At 52.7% G+C, this 14,947-nt stretch overlaps 1 protein-coding gene across 2 annotated transcripts in view; it reads right to left on the bottom strand.

The window, feature by feature from the left end:
• PCDH19 (protocadherin 19) overlaps nt 1–14,947 on the bottom strand; it is a 58,782-nt gene that overhangs the window by 29,790 nt on the left and 14,045 nt on the right. For both annotated transcript variants that reach the window (XM_035541854.2, XM_035541855.2), the window contains exon 3: nt 1,921–1,979. In XM_035541854.2, coding sequence (XP_035397747.1) covers nt 1,921–1,979 — 59 coding nt within the window. The remainder of the gene's footprint in view (nt 1–1,920; nt 1,980–14,947) is intronic.

Raw genomic sequence — 14,947 nt, 5'->3', positions numbered from 1 at the left:
TCTGCTTGCACCAACGGCGCCGAACTTCCTCACTGGCTGATCCGGGCCGAAATGTCAGCGCAAGGAGCGGCCTGTGCTTCAAAGCACCGAGGAGCTGCAGATTTTCATTACTTTGTGAAGCCCTTTTGCGTCTCCACGGAAACCAAGCAGACCACCTACCAACCGAAGCTCTGCAAAGCATGCGAGGGGGGGCTCTGAAATACATATAAATTGGTAAACCTTCAAACATCACCTTTTAAATAAAGATGTCCGTGTTGAAGCCACTGACTTTGATTCCAGGAAACATCAAAGAATTTTAAGTTAAAAAGCACTACAAATCTACAATTCATTTGTGTGTGCGTATGTGAGTGAGAGAGGCAGGCAGACAACACAGCAAAAGTACAAATGGATTAATTAAAGTGCTGGATTTGAGAAGATTCACTCACCAGAGATAGAAGAGCTACAACATCTTCATAAAGGCAAAGGATGAAAATGATGCCACAGTATGCTACAGAAAATATTTTTGTTCTTAGATGTCTGCACAGCATTCCTGGCATCCGTTGTACTTAAGATACAAGACAAAGGTAGAAAGCGAGGGGAAACGCTGTCCTACACGGTGTTGCTGTTCCTAATGTGCAGGCAATCTGTGTTACAATGCATTTATCTTTCCCGCAGTGAACCAGACCGTAATGCAGCAGCCACACAACACGTTTCCGTGGCTGACACTTCTCTAAAGGATGGGCAGGTCTCAGGGAATCAGCAGCAGCAGCATTTCCCAAACAATGCCGTGCCGGAGTAAACCCCGCTGTGGCAGGTGGGAGCGCTGCTTGCCTTTATGTTAGGTGTGAACAAGGAAAGATTAATAGATTTGGTTTTTTTCAGGGTGCCTGCAGACTGCCTTATGAGGAGTGATGTGGCGCAGGCAAGCCATCTCTCGCAATCACATTAGCATCGTTAAACATCACACGCAATGCAGGCAAATATACCTGCCCCTCGCTAGCTGAACCCAAGTTGCTTAAACAATGCGCTTGCAGCTCCCATAGTCCTTATATTTTTAAGATGTAAACAAATGGGATCGCAGCCAGGAAAATAATTGGATTTTTTTACTGCTCAGAGCACACCTGAACAAGCCAGGGCTCGCTCCTTCTCCTCGCTGCATCTAAGCAGCATCCTGCGGCTGGGGTGAGCTGCCCACCGCGGTACCTGTCCTGGGGTGCCGGGCCCTTCGCAGGCTCCAGAAGAGGCAGTGAGGGAGAGGGCAGGCGGGAGAGCTTCCCGCAGGGTGATGCTGGCCACTCGTTGGTTTGACATGACCCGGGGGAAATTAGTGGGCTTAAACTGGGTCAGCGCAGGCATGAACCCACTGGGGACGTCTTCGCCACTGGGAGGACACCAGCAAAGGCAGGATTTTATCCAAAGAGTTAAATTTACCCATGGGTAATTGCTAGGTTGCAACTGAACTGATGATTTGCTTTTTTACCCCTGGAAGGGAAATCTTAGCAAAATGCTGTTTTGCCTCGGTATTCAAACTAAAACAGTGAGCATGCATCAAACCCAATTGCCTGCCCCCAAATGAGATTTTTTTTCCCCGCCTCACATGGCAGGGAGATCTCACCATCCAAATCTATCATTTTATTCTTGTGCATTCAAATAGAATCAAATCTATGAATTTTAAAGTTGTCAGGGTAACAGCACTCTACCTAACTCGCTGGAAGTTCCCAGTGTGAAGGAGCCAAACAGAAGAAAAAAGACTTCCCTTTATTGCAAACCAAGAGCAATGGGACTTAATAGGCAGTAAATACCGTTTTTAAAACCAAATGAAAACTCTTGAAACGTTTTGCATATAAAAAAAGCAAGTAGCATATAGCACAGTGAGAAAGAACATTAAATAATCTGGATTTGGCTGGGCAAACCAAAGGGCTTTCAAGCCAGCCTACATACCTCTTTATTAAATGAGCTCTGCTGTTCACGTAGTTGGAGTCAAAGGAGTAGTTCTCAGTCTGGAAGGAGGAAAAGAAAAGGGAGAAGTTACCGGCTGCTTGCTGTGGGATCGGGGGCAGGTGGGCGCACAGGGCCCTCTGCGTCCTGTACAAAGCAGCAGCCGCCCACGGGGCATCGCCCGGCACCTCGGTGAGACCAGCACCTCGCCTCATCCCAGCACCTCACCTCGTCCCAGCACCTCGCCTTGGCCCAGCACCTTGCCTCGCCCCAGCACCTCACCTCGTCCCGGCACCTCACCTCGTCCCGGCACCTCGCCTTGGCCCAGCACCTCGCCTCGTCCCAGCACCTCGCCTCGTCCCAGCACCTCGCCTCGTCCCAGCACCTCGCCTCGTCCCAGCACCTCGCCTCGCCCCAGCACCTCGCCTCGCCCCAGCACCTCGCCTCGCCCCAGCACCTCGCCTCGTCCCAGCACCTCGCCTCGTCCCGGCACCTCGCCTCGTCCCGGCACCTCGCCTTGGCCCAGCACCTCACCTCGTCCCAGCACCTCGCCTCGTCCCAGCACCTCGCCTCGCCCCAGCACCTCGCCTCGTCCCAGCACCTCGCCTCGCCCCAGCACCTCGCCTCGTCCCAGCACCTCGCCTCGTCCCAGCACCTCGCCTCGCCCCAGCACCTCGCCTCGTCCCAGCACCTCGCCTCGTCCCAGCACCTCGCCTCGTCCCAGCACCTCGCCTCGTCCCAGCACCTCGCCTCGTCCCAGCACCTCACCTCATCCCAGCACCTCGCCTCGGCCCAGCACCTCGCCTCATCCCAGCACCTCGCCTCGCCCCAGCACCTCGCCTCGCCCCAGCACCTCGCCTCGCCCCAGCACCTCGCCTCGTCCCAGCACCTCGCCTCGTCCCAGCACCTCGCCTCGTCCCGGCACCTCGCCTTGGCCCAGCACCTCACCTCGTCCCAGCACCTCGCCTCGCCCCAGCACCTCGCCTCGCCCCAGCACCTCGCCTCGTCCCAGCACCTCGCCTCGTCCCAGCACCTCACCTCGTCCCAGCACCTCGCCTCGTCCCAGCACCTCGCCTCGTCCCAGCACCTCACCTCGTCCCAGCACCTCGCCTCGTCCCAGCACCTCACCTCGTCCCGGCACCTCGCCTTGGCCCAGCACCTCACCTCATCCCAGCACCTCACCTCGTCCCAGCACCTCACCTCGCCCCAGCACCTCACCTCATCCCAGCACCTCGCCTTGGCCCAGCACCTCGCCTCGTCCCAGCACCTCGCCTCGTCCCAGCACCTCGCCTCGTCCCAGCACCTCACCTCGTCCCAGCACCTCACCTCATCCCAGCACCTCGCCTTGGCCCAGCACCTCGCCTCATCCCAGCACCTCGCCTCGCCCCAGCACCTCGCCTCGCCCCAGCACCTCGCCTCGTCCCAGCACCTCGCCTCGTCCCAGCACCTCGCCTCGTCCCAGCACCTCGCCTCGTCCCAGCACCTCGCCTTGGCCCAGCACCTCACCTCGTCCCAGCACCTCGCCTCGTCCCAGCACCTCGCCTCGTCCCAGCACCTCGCCTCGTCCCAGCACCTCGCCTCGTCCCAGCACCTCGCCTCGTCCCAGCACCTCACCTCGTCCCAGCACCTCGCCTTGGCCCAGCACCTCACCTCGTCCCAGCAGAGCCAGCACCACCCCCGGCACAACACCAGCCCCCGCCAGCCTTCACACGGCCGCGCACCGAAAACCAGGCTGGCTGGTGACCACAGAACAATTTGCGGAGAAGGAACAATGTGACTGCGCTCCGTTACAAAACTAATTGCTTTTAATTCCCTGATGGACTCGGTTCTGTGTGTGTCAATTTGACTGAAAGTTCAAAAGGTATTTTTCTTATTAGTGTATAATTAACATGTTAAAATATTTATTGCATAGATATGTAAATGCCAGCAAGGTAATCCCCTGCCGGAGAATTTAATGTGGGCACTTTTCTTTGTTTTAAATCATTTCATTTGCAGAGACAATGGGCTCTGTTATTAATTAAAAAAAAAAAAAAAAGACAATGGGTGACATGGTTAAAAGTTGGAGGGGAGCAAAAGAGGGGGAGAAAAGTCAATGGATTTGTCATTGTAGGCAAAACTCACGGACAAACTCCATCGCTGAAACACCGTCTTTGAACGTGAGATTACACAGCCTGGGCTTTCTGGTTTTCATAGCAGGGATGGAACAAACAGAACTGGCTGAAAAAGAGCAGCCAGAATACAGGGGAAGAGAGCAGGGTGCTACTGCCCCTGAGAGCATGGGGCCACTACCCTGGGACGTGGCAGGAGCAGTGTGGTGGGACACAGTGAGAGCCATGCGTTGGGATGCAGCGGGAGCCGTGAGCTGGGACTTGGTGGGATCTTCTTGGCTGGGATGTGGTGGGAGCTGCACGGCGGGACGTGGTAGGAGCTGCGTGGTGGGATGCAGTGGGAGCCGCGCGGTGGGACATGGTGGGAGCCGCATGGTGGAAGTCGTGTCGGGAAGCAGTGGGAGCTACAAGCGGGGCACAGTGGGACCCACTCGGCTGGGATGTGGCAGGAGCTGCGTGGTAGGACACGGCGGGAGCTGTGTGGTGGGACATGGTAGGTGTCGTGTGGTGGGACACGATGGGAGCAGTGTCCTGGGAGCCGTCTGTTGGGATGGAGCGGGAGGCATGAGCTGGGACACGGTGGGATCGATTCCATGGCCGGAACATGGCAGGAGCCGTGAGGTGGGATGTGGTGGGTCGGAAGCAGCGTCCTCTGAGGCCAGGAGCGGGGAAGGGCCGCGCGCCCCAGCGGCCCCATCCTGCCCTCCCGTGCTGCCTTCAGCTCCTCCTTGCCCCCGCCCCACGGCCGCCCCCCCCTCCCAGAGAGCCGCTCGGGGATACTATGGCCTGTTTTCATGGCAATTATGAACATGGTAAAAATAAATGCATGCATCTTTAATGTCTCAATAAATAAAGGAAAGCAGAGTCTGCTGCTAACGTAATCACAATGGCAGGATGGAGGGAGCGGGGCCGCTGCAGCAGAGCCAAACGTGAAATCCAATCGTACCCTGGCTGAGGTTATACTGCTGTACCGAGATAATAAAGCAAAGGCAGCGTTGGTTAAGTGTGACCTTTTCTGAAATACAGCACAATATCTAATTTACCAAACAGGAGCCTCCCAGAGAGAAACATGCAAGGATCTGCGAGCCGGGGGAGTTGGCCTAGCACTCAGCACAGCTCAGTTATTACTTTCACATAGTAATTACTGCTGTAGAGTCACGCAGGAGATTTACTGCACAAACTACTGGTCCCTGCAGTTCTTGCATCCTTGTTCCTGCAGTACGACTTTGATTGTTAAAGCGCTCTGCGTCTCCGTAGGAAACATACACATGTATTTTTAAAACACACAACGCCAAAGATTTAAACGCTGCAGAACATTTCTGATCCCGTGTTTGCTCGCCAGTCCTGCCGCTGCCAGCCCGGGGGGAGATGCCACCATACCCTGGGATCTCACCGTGGCGCTCCCCGGAGAGATGAGGTGATTCCCAAAGACCAGGGCTCTGCAAGGGGGCCCCGGCAGCCCTGAGCAACGGAGGGCAGGAGGGATCGGAGGCAGCTTTGGGTAAACAGAGAGCAAACGTCAGCACGTGCCCATACATCACAGAGCTTTTAATGCGCTCAGCTCACACACAGCGCTCAGCTCCACACAGACCAACCTTCAGCATCCAAGAGCACCCAGGGCCACCTGCCAGGAAGCTCAAGCTGGTTTCACCAAAACCCCACCCAAACATCACTAACACCCCACCAAAACACCCCCGCTCTCAGTCCTAAAAGGCTGGAGGAAACGCTGTGCATGCTGCCTTCCATCCCAGCTTCTGCTCCGGCCCAGATCCAGACCTTGCACTAGATCTGGCCAACAACCCTGGGAGCTTTGTTACCGATTTCTGATAAAGAAAAAAAAATAAAAAAGACAAAACCCTGGACCGAGCAAAATCATTGGCAAACAAGCAGTCCCCCAGGCTGTAGTTTGGTTGCCTTCAACAACGCCCCCCCCATGGGGACCCCCTGCTCCACGCCTCACCTGCTGCTCAGGATGCTCTGCACCACCTTGCTCCGGAGGATGCAACACCAAAGACGTAATGAAGCGGCTCCTGGGGGGCTTTAGTCATGCCCAGGGTCTGTCCCCAGACTTCAAACCCAGCACGTCACTACAAGAAGCACTACTAATGCGAATTCCTTCCAGATACCAGGCAGGGCACGGAGCAATGTGGCAACAGGGACAGGAGCCGGGTACGCTCCAGGTGCTTTACGAGGCAGCCCAGCAGTTTATGAGGGCTCTCCTCAGCTGTGGGATTATCTGTCAAGGTTATCTCCATGCAGGCTATGGGGTCAAAACAGGAGAATAAAAAAGGAATGAGATTTTTCATGGAGGAGGGCTGTTTTATAGTTTGCATTATTCAATCGAAGTTCACTTGATTTAAATCTAGTTCATCCTGCAAAGTGCAATCACTTACAAACAGAGGCAAAACGACTGGGAAGAACGTCTCCAACATGTCAACATTTTAATTGGAAAAGAATACGCTCCCTCTCTTAATGAGGCACCAAGAACAAAGTCAAAGCACAAAAAAGAGGGCCAAGGTAAGGCTCATTTTTGCTGATGACAAAGTGTGCTCTTCATAACACACATCATCAAGAGTCCAGCCCCCTTTTTCTTCATTATTTTGGCAAAAGCAAACAAACCGTTACTTTCTTAATGATCAGACCTGCTCCTGTAAAAATCAAAGGGGACAGGGAGAGAGCCCAGCCTGTGTCAAGGGCCTCCCTCCCGATGCTGCCAATTCTCATCTCCTGCTCGTCTCAGTGTGAATGAAGGATGCTCAGCGCTTGTCAGGATCCAACCCCAAGCCGGTGTGCTAGGAATAAACCATATATTCAAGGCATGAGGAAGCGCTGAACAGCATCTAGCATGGAGTCTGCGGCGTCGGACCGCATTTCTAGCTTGCCCTCCCCAGGCAGGCGTGCTCGAGGCAGTGCCATGGGGGCACGGCGCTGCTTACCTGGGTCCAATTCAAAAAATGCCTTTAACTGCTGCCTTAGCAACACAAACAGAAATCCAGCAACAGACCTACTCAGAATCAAGCAATTAGCAGGGAAATTTTAAACTTTTTTTCTTCCCCAGCTGCTGTTGAGGACTGCCATTTCCATTACATTTCAAGAAGACGCACAAGCGCCGGTCCAACGCTTCGAATCACAGAATGGATTCAGGTCCCTTCTGGACCCGGACATTGGGGGGTGACAGTGACTTGCCCGTCAGCAACAGGGAGCTGATCTCATCTCTGCTCCCGCTCTGCCAGAAAAACCAGAAGTGAAAGCCAGAGCGTCCGGAGGCAGCTGGGAAGGGAGCTAGGAGGGGAGAGGTGGTGCTGACGGAAAGGCCAGCGGGGCCAGGGACCCGGCGGGGAGCCACCACCTCAAAGAGGCTGCAGGGGGAAGCTTACAACCCGGTTCATCAGGAACGTGTTAAGCCGCTGTACCTCCTCACCTCAACAATTCAGGGCCTGTTATTCCTGGGTTTCAGCCGTAACGCAGAAAACTTACAAATGAGCATCTCTAAAGACACCAAGGGGCCTCGGTGCTGGTGGCTCGGGGTTGTCACTTCGGTCCCCAGGCAGCAGGGATGCACAGACACCCAAAGTTCCTCCTGACCCGAGGCGGGGGCACCCGTCCCCCTGTGCTCCTGACCCGCAGTACAAATCTACAGCGTCTCCACATGGGCCGCTGGCTCTTCTTCTCACTTCGGGGTGAAAACATTTCCATCTTTCTACAAATTACTGTAAACCTGCTGCAACCTCCTGCCAAAGCGTGTAGGAACCCTTCACGAAATCAGCTTCATAAAAATGACACATTTAGCGCCACTTTTTCAGAGTTGCCCCTTGAGCCTTTTTTTTTCCTACATGCCTTGTTAATAAAGCTTGCATGTCACACTTTATTACTAGAAAACAACGTGGACCTTTCTCCCAGGCTGCAACGTGCATCTCTTGTTCGGGGTTTCAGAAAATCCTCCCAAGATAGGCAGCGGCTCCTCTGCGCCAGCCCCCATCTCTGCACGGGGATGCACGGGGAACCGGCTTTCCTGGCCGCCTGCCGGTGCTGCAGGAGGATTCAGGGACCACAGACACGTCGCAAAACCACGCGTGGCCCCCACGATGGGGAAGGCAGGGCAGGTGATGCTGGTTCTCCTGTCTCCTTTGCGCCTTGGTCCTGTTCTCCACAGGCCAATCAACCACCAACTCCAGCATCTGTAATAAAACTGTTGCTCTCTGATAGGAAATCGCACCAACACTGAATTCTTACGGTCTGAGCTATGTTGTGAGTAATACGGAATACATGTAAATTAAATAAAAACTCTGGAGCTGCACTTGAGAAACATGGATAATTTCAAAGTAGGGTCAAACGAAGCCTTGATCAGTGATGGCTGGAAGTCATTATCGGTGAGCAAGCTGCTTATTACCCCATGGGAAATAAATAAGTGGTCTGAGACTCCTTCCCACCAAGAACAGTCACAGCACAAAACGCAACCTCAAAGCTGCTGTCACTCAAAGCGCCCAAACAACCGGCCCCAAACAACCAGTCCCAAACAACTGGCCCCAAACAACCAGCCCCGAACAAAACCAGCCCCGAACAAAACCAGCCCTGCAGCCCCCAGCTGCTCGCCCAAGGCCGTCCCAGGGAGCAGGGACAGCATCATCCACGCTGCCTCTTACCCAGAGGTTGCTTTACTTCTTCAGCTGCTCTGCGCTGGCCTCCGAAGACAGGCAGGAAGGAGGCAGAGGAAGGAAAAGAGGCCTTTAAGAATGCCACCCGTCCGTCTGGGTGCTGGTGACGGAGCAACATCCCTTGCGACACCCATGACCATGAGCTGGGGAACCCCGGCACACACCTGAGGGGCACCCAGCACGGCCAAGGATGGTTTCTCACCTGGTTTCTCTACAGACTGGGACAGCTCCTGTGTGCCGGGCAAATCCCAAAGATTTCCCCCTGCACGCTGCCGGCTGCTGGGGAGGACAGCACTGCCTCCGAGCATCGGTCAGAGGCCAGGAGCCACGGTGACAGGACAAAGCAACAGCCCCAAACAAGACCAGGGAGAAATGTGAAGCCATTTGGTTATTATTAAGGAGTATGTAAGAGCCAGTCACCTGGGGAAGCCTGATAAAGGTTAAAAGGATCTGCCCTCTGGCATCTCCCTTTGAAGCCATTTTCCTATAGCCTGGCTTACTGCTAAAGCCTGTAATACATGAGATTGCAAACTGTAAACTAGCAATATAGTGTCTCTGAAAAAGTAAGTGCATTTAGCGTCCGATATCGATGTTTTATAATTAGATATAATACAGCAGATCATTTTCCTGCCCCTGATCAATGAAACCATGGTTGGTTTTTGGGTTGGGCTTTTTTGCAGACACTCTGATTGCTGCCTAAACCAAATGGAGCAGTGCCTCGCTCAGTTCAGCAGGAACAAGCAGAGACGAGGATGTGCACACACAGCAACCATTTAGATTTACTATCCCTGAAATATAAACAGAATATTTATTTCTGACCTTTTAAGTACTAATTCCAAATTTAATGAGGCACAATGAACATTCCTCAGAGCCAGACTCCATGGCTGCTTAACACCACCAACCCTCTAATTATTACTGCAGCTTAAATAAAGGGCGTTTGGTTCTGATGGACATTATTAAACACTGAAGGAACTGAGTCCAGCCTCCATTTTCTCCTGATAAAATAAAAAGCATTTCAGAAAAATCACTGGGAGAGTTCAGCCTTTAGCATCACCCTGCTCATCAGAAATGAGCAAAAGTATCAAAACAGATTGCATTACGGCGCTGCCGTACCCACTAATCCGCTCTGAACTCCCGTCCCCTCCCCAAATATACACAGGCTTTCTCATTTTTGTCTGAAAATGGATCGGAGGCAAGAGTAAAGGAGCTGCTGTGATGTGATTTTAAAAAGGGTATGGGATTAGAAACCCAGATTGAATCCTGAGAGCGACGACTCACAATGAAGCCATAATTACACTCCTGAAAGCTGCAAATAATATCACCCGTTTGAATTTGTCAACATATCAGAAATCTACAGTATCGTTATGGAGAGCAAAAATGCAATAATAAAACTCCTTCTATTCATATGGCACCTACAATCCAAATGCTCTTTAGAGGCCGGCGCACACAGGCGTCCCTCCAGCAGCCATCACCGCACCGGGGGCCAGCCGTCTGGCACCGGCACCACAAAACCAAAGGAAAAGCAAAATATTGACCCAAACGGGGGGTATATTTTCTAGGCGAGAGCAAACAAATGCCTCAGGTGGAATGAGACTGGCCAGCAGGCTGGCGATGCCCTGTCAGCCACCAGAAGACCCCGAGTGGCTTTCGGGGCAGGGGGACCGCCAAAAGCAAGGGGCAGGGGGCACCGTTCCCCCCCAGACAGGCTGCACGTGCCCTCCCAACGGCCCCATGGGGCACAGCCCGCCGCAAGCCGATACCCCTGCGGGGATATAACAGCCGATAAACCTAATGGCAGGCTCTTCCCATCACCTGCGCCTGCGACTCACAGCTGTGTAATGGATATATGGATGCAGTTTCCACCGTGGACTGCACCCCTCTCTAAGCAGTGCAAGAAACAATCTGGATCTAATCAGCAGCCCTAGGGTAATGGGGCATGACTTACAGATTTGTTAAAAAACCTTTCAGAACTGTCCTTTGCCTGCCTTCTTCCATTAGGAATGAAAACAAATAAAACAGAGGAACCCTTTTTTCAAACGTTCCCATTGCTGGAGCTAAATAAAACTCCCTGTCAGTCACCTTCTGGAGTGGCAGGCCAGAACAGTACCTTTCGTAGGGAACAGGAGAAATCATAGATATGTCACTGCAAAAGAAAAACCAAAAAATCATTGCAGACGAGTTAAAAATACTGAGGGCGTCAGCCGCAGCCGCCAGCTCCGTTTTGGGAGCGCGATTGCTGTGGCAGCCCAGCTTCAGCTAAAATTCCCCCGACAACAGAGGATGATAAACCTGAGCCGAACCGTGCTTCTCCATGCCAGCAGGTGCTTGCATCCTCTCTTTGTGTTACCCGATGGGAAGGGATCTGCAATGCCCACCCTGGCCAGGGGAGCTCAGCAGGATCCCGCTGGCTCTGCAGGGAGACGAGTCCCCGGCATGCCCCACGTTGCCTTCCCCATCCCGCTCCGTCCCCACGGAGGGGGAAATACACCCGGCGCTACGAACACACCGGTAAACACAGCCCGTTAGTTATTACAAAGATGCCAAAACCTTACTACTTCTTGTTCCTTCCAGTTAATGTACCATAGCCGAGGATGAATTGCTATTACAAGGAACTAAAAATAAAAATGTTTCAGAGGCCGTAATTGGCTTGTCTTGTTGGGCTTTTTAAGGAGCCAAAGTACCAGTTCCAGGCTATTAGCCCTAAGGTTGTAGGAGAATGGTGTAAAATATTTCTTCATTAAAACCCTACCTTCTATATAGAGGTGTTTTTCTTTGGGATTTTTCTCCCTTTCTTTCTTCATTTTTTTAAAAAATTCTTTTCTTTTTATAAGATACATATTAGCAAATAAGCTTTAGTTAAAAGAGGGCTTTGAAAACCCCGAGGTGATAAAAATAGAGAAGACTCCTTGCAGCTGAAGAACCGGTCAGAGCCTTCAGTCATGGATTCAGGTCATTTTCCTGCAAAGTTTACATAATATTCCTGAACCACGTCTGTCATCTTGGGTCATTTTTAACAACCAGCACCAAATCCTTCAGGCAAGCAGAGAGCACGGGCTGGGGACCACCACCAGTGTGGGACAGGGACCACCACCAGCGTGGGACAGGGACCACCACCAGTGTGGGACAGGGCCCGAGGACAGGGAGCCCAGAGAGAGGGTGGCCGGTGACACTCAGCTACCTGTGCCTGACGTTTCCCAGCAGCTGTATCTGCAGCTGCACAAGCTGTGGCACTGCTAATTATAACCACAGCAGCACAAGCCTGAGAAACACCAGAACGCACTGAACGCTGCCTGCCTGCCTGCCAGCTCCCTCCCACCACCCCAGCCAGCAGCGGCAGGCGGATGCCACAGGCTCCTTCCCAAACACCTCGAGGCCTGCCACTAACGCTGACAAACGCCACACGGGGCAGCCGGCGGTGTCCAGGGTGTGATTTATTCACTGGGTGCTCCTTTTTTTTCCTTTTCCTTTTTTCTTTCTTTCTTTTTTTTTTTTTTTTTCCTTTTCAGGCTGTTTGGTGCCACTTCCTTATCAGCAGCATTGGTTGCTGCCATCACTCGGTATCAGCAACAGCAATGACAAAACCAAAATCATTTATTCAGCAAAACACTTGTTTTGAAAGAAACAAATGCTGTGCCTGAGCGAGGACTTGGAGATTTGGCACGAGACAGCCATCCTGGTGAGGCACAAGTGACACACGAGCAAAACAACAATAATTCACGGTCATTTAAAATGGCTTTAAAACTGGCTGTAAGTTCTGCCACTTAGAGCCCGCTCTGGTGGCCTCTGGGTCAGAGCACCTCGGTGCTGCCCTCTCCGTCCACGAAAGCGTTTGTCTGCACGGAACTGAAATCAATAATAATAGCAATATCAATACTGACGCTGACCAACCTGCACGTAGCACCGCGCAGCACTGGAAGCTCAGCAGAAGGATTACAATGCACCCTTTCGCTCTCTGGTTTTGCACACTTTTCCTTCCAATATGACAGCCCAAGATATTTACTGCTTCGTTTTTGTGATCTGAAGGTTGCTGCTAGAAGAAGAATACATCTGCTAGGTACAATTGCTATTTTTTTGATAGTGTCTAGGCAATACCTTGTTAAAAAGGGCAAAACAACAGTTATTAATTACCCTAATTAACCCAATTCATAAGACACATTTGTGTAGCTGTCATGACAACTGCTTTGACTAACTTGCCAAGAATAGCTTAGCTGTCCATTCAAATAAATCCCTGATAATTGCTAGTCTAGTTTACTGGGCTTCTGTGATAATAATAATTAGTGCTACTGTACAAAAGGTCGCGCTAAACAGTTTATGAATGATGCGTTTCGCATGGTGATTACATGAGTCACCGGCGCCCAGCGAACGTACACAGCCGCGCTTCCTACGTGGCGAGACGTGACGGGGCAGGAGCCGGCCCCGGCTCCTCAGCCTGCAGCACGCACAGCAGGCAGAGGGGAGCGGGCTAAAGCCACGGGGTCAGAGGCAATTGCGGGGCCCTGCCGCCAAAATGGCACACGTCTCCGAAACGGCTGGGGCAGGGACGGAGGCAGCGAGCTCACGGGTAACGCAGGACAGCTGTCAGCTCCACGGAAATCTGTGAAATCACCCCGTTCGGGATAAATTCTGATTAAATGCCACATACGGGCTTTATCGACCATCCCTTGTTACCTATCACAGGGGACACGTGGATGCAAAGAGGGTCTTCATCTTCAAGCGTTCGCCCGCTGCAGCACCGTCCTCCCACCTGAACTCGTGGTCGCCGGAGGAGAGCACCGCGCACACACCCCAAGCCGCCGCCGCGCTCACTGCCGTCACCAGCGGGGCGGGCGATCGCCCTGTCACACGTGGCAGGTTATGACTCCAGACTGCAGGCAGCAAGGCCAGGCGAGCGCTTAAAATGTCGTTATGGTGTGAAAAGCGAGTATGCAGAAATGACACCTCGGCTCTCAACAAATCCGTTCCCTGAGCATCTCCAAGCGCTGCATGGGTTTTCATCGTGATAACCCCAGGAGCCAGCACAGCCCAGGGGAGAGGGGCCGAGTCCCCACCTGCCAAACTGAAGCCTGGTTAGCGCATCTTCCTTTTGGGGGAGGACAGATGTCAGGTCCCCAGAAGGATCTCGGTGCTACAGGCTGCGGCCAGGCTCGCCGCGCTCATCACTCGCAGCCAAAAAGCACGTGCTAGAAAACAAGGGGCTTTTGTCAGAGTGATGAGGAGAAATTGCAGAAACCTGATGCCGAGCAGAACCTTCCCCGAGTTTTCCCCTGTGAAGTTTGCAGCTTGGTTCAATATGTTAGTGCCTAATGAAGGTTTCCCCCATATTCTGCAGGGTATAATCATTCTCCTCCTAACGAGCACATGTTAATGGCATATTAATGCTGACAACATCTAACTGTGGAGAACAAGAGAGGAACATACTCCAAAACTCATTTCAAACACAGGACTTCATCGCGGGCTAAGTGGGCCGCAGCCCAGGGGCGCACCTCAGCCAAAATGCCCTATTTCCCCCCAAAGCTGGGACACCACCAGTGCGGGGCAAGAGGGAAGCAAGACCGGAGAGGAACCGTCCACAAAGTCTTGGAAAAGCCTTTTGCTGGGCAGGCAGGTCTGGATGTTGGTTTTGGGCCAACAGCCATGTGACTTTGATCAGTAAATGTCACCGAAGCTGGGTCCACGGAGCGCATCCAGATGTGAATCTGACGACAACGAGCTGGGGAGGGAGCAGGTGAGTGGAGGCAGGTGAGTCCCGAACCCGGGAGGCTGAGAGCCTCCCACCCACTGGGGTGCCGGGTTTGCCAGAGTTTGCACAAGCTCTGATGCACGAAAAGAGCACACATAACATGGGTGCTTCTCTGGCTTTTCTCCTTCATTAGCGTTTCATCCCCATTCAGAAGAGCAACATCCGAGCGCTGCGACACCAGCCTGGTTATTTTCCATGAGACTGTCCAGCGCTGCCCAACATACACGCACCACCTATATCATCCAGGCATGCAGGCCACTGGGCCCTATACATCACCGCAAAACACAGACAGCTCCCAAAAAGTGCCATTAATCTGCTCTGCCGGTGCGCTGCCCGCACCAAACGCTGCATGAAGAGGCAAAAACCTAATTCTGCAATTGTTAAACTCCTGTATGCTCACACCACCGCACACATTTAGATTTCCAGATCGATAATCGATGCTGGAATCAATAGCAGGGAATTTAGCTACATTATAAAAACAGTAAAATCAGCCAATAGTGAGAAATGACTATTGAGTCCTGTGTTTT

The sequence above is a fragment of the Cygnus atratus genome, chromosome 13 (genome assembly GCF_013377495.2).
Source record: "Cygnus atratus isolate AKBS03 ecotype Queensland, Australia chromosome 13, CAtr_DNAZoo_HiC_assembly, whole genome shotgun sequence".
Taxonomy (NCBI): domain Eukaryota; kingdom Metazoa; phylum Chordata; class Aves; order Anseriformes; family Anatidae; genus Cygnus; species Cygnus atratus.
This window is presented reverse-complemented; position numbering and strand designations above follow the sequence as displayed.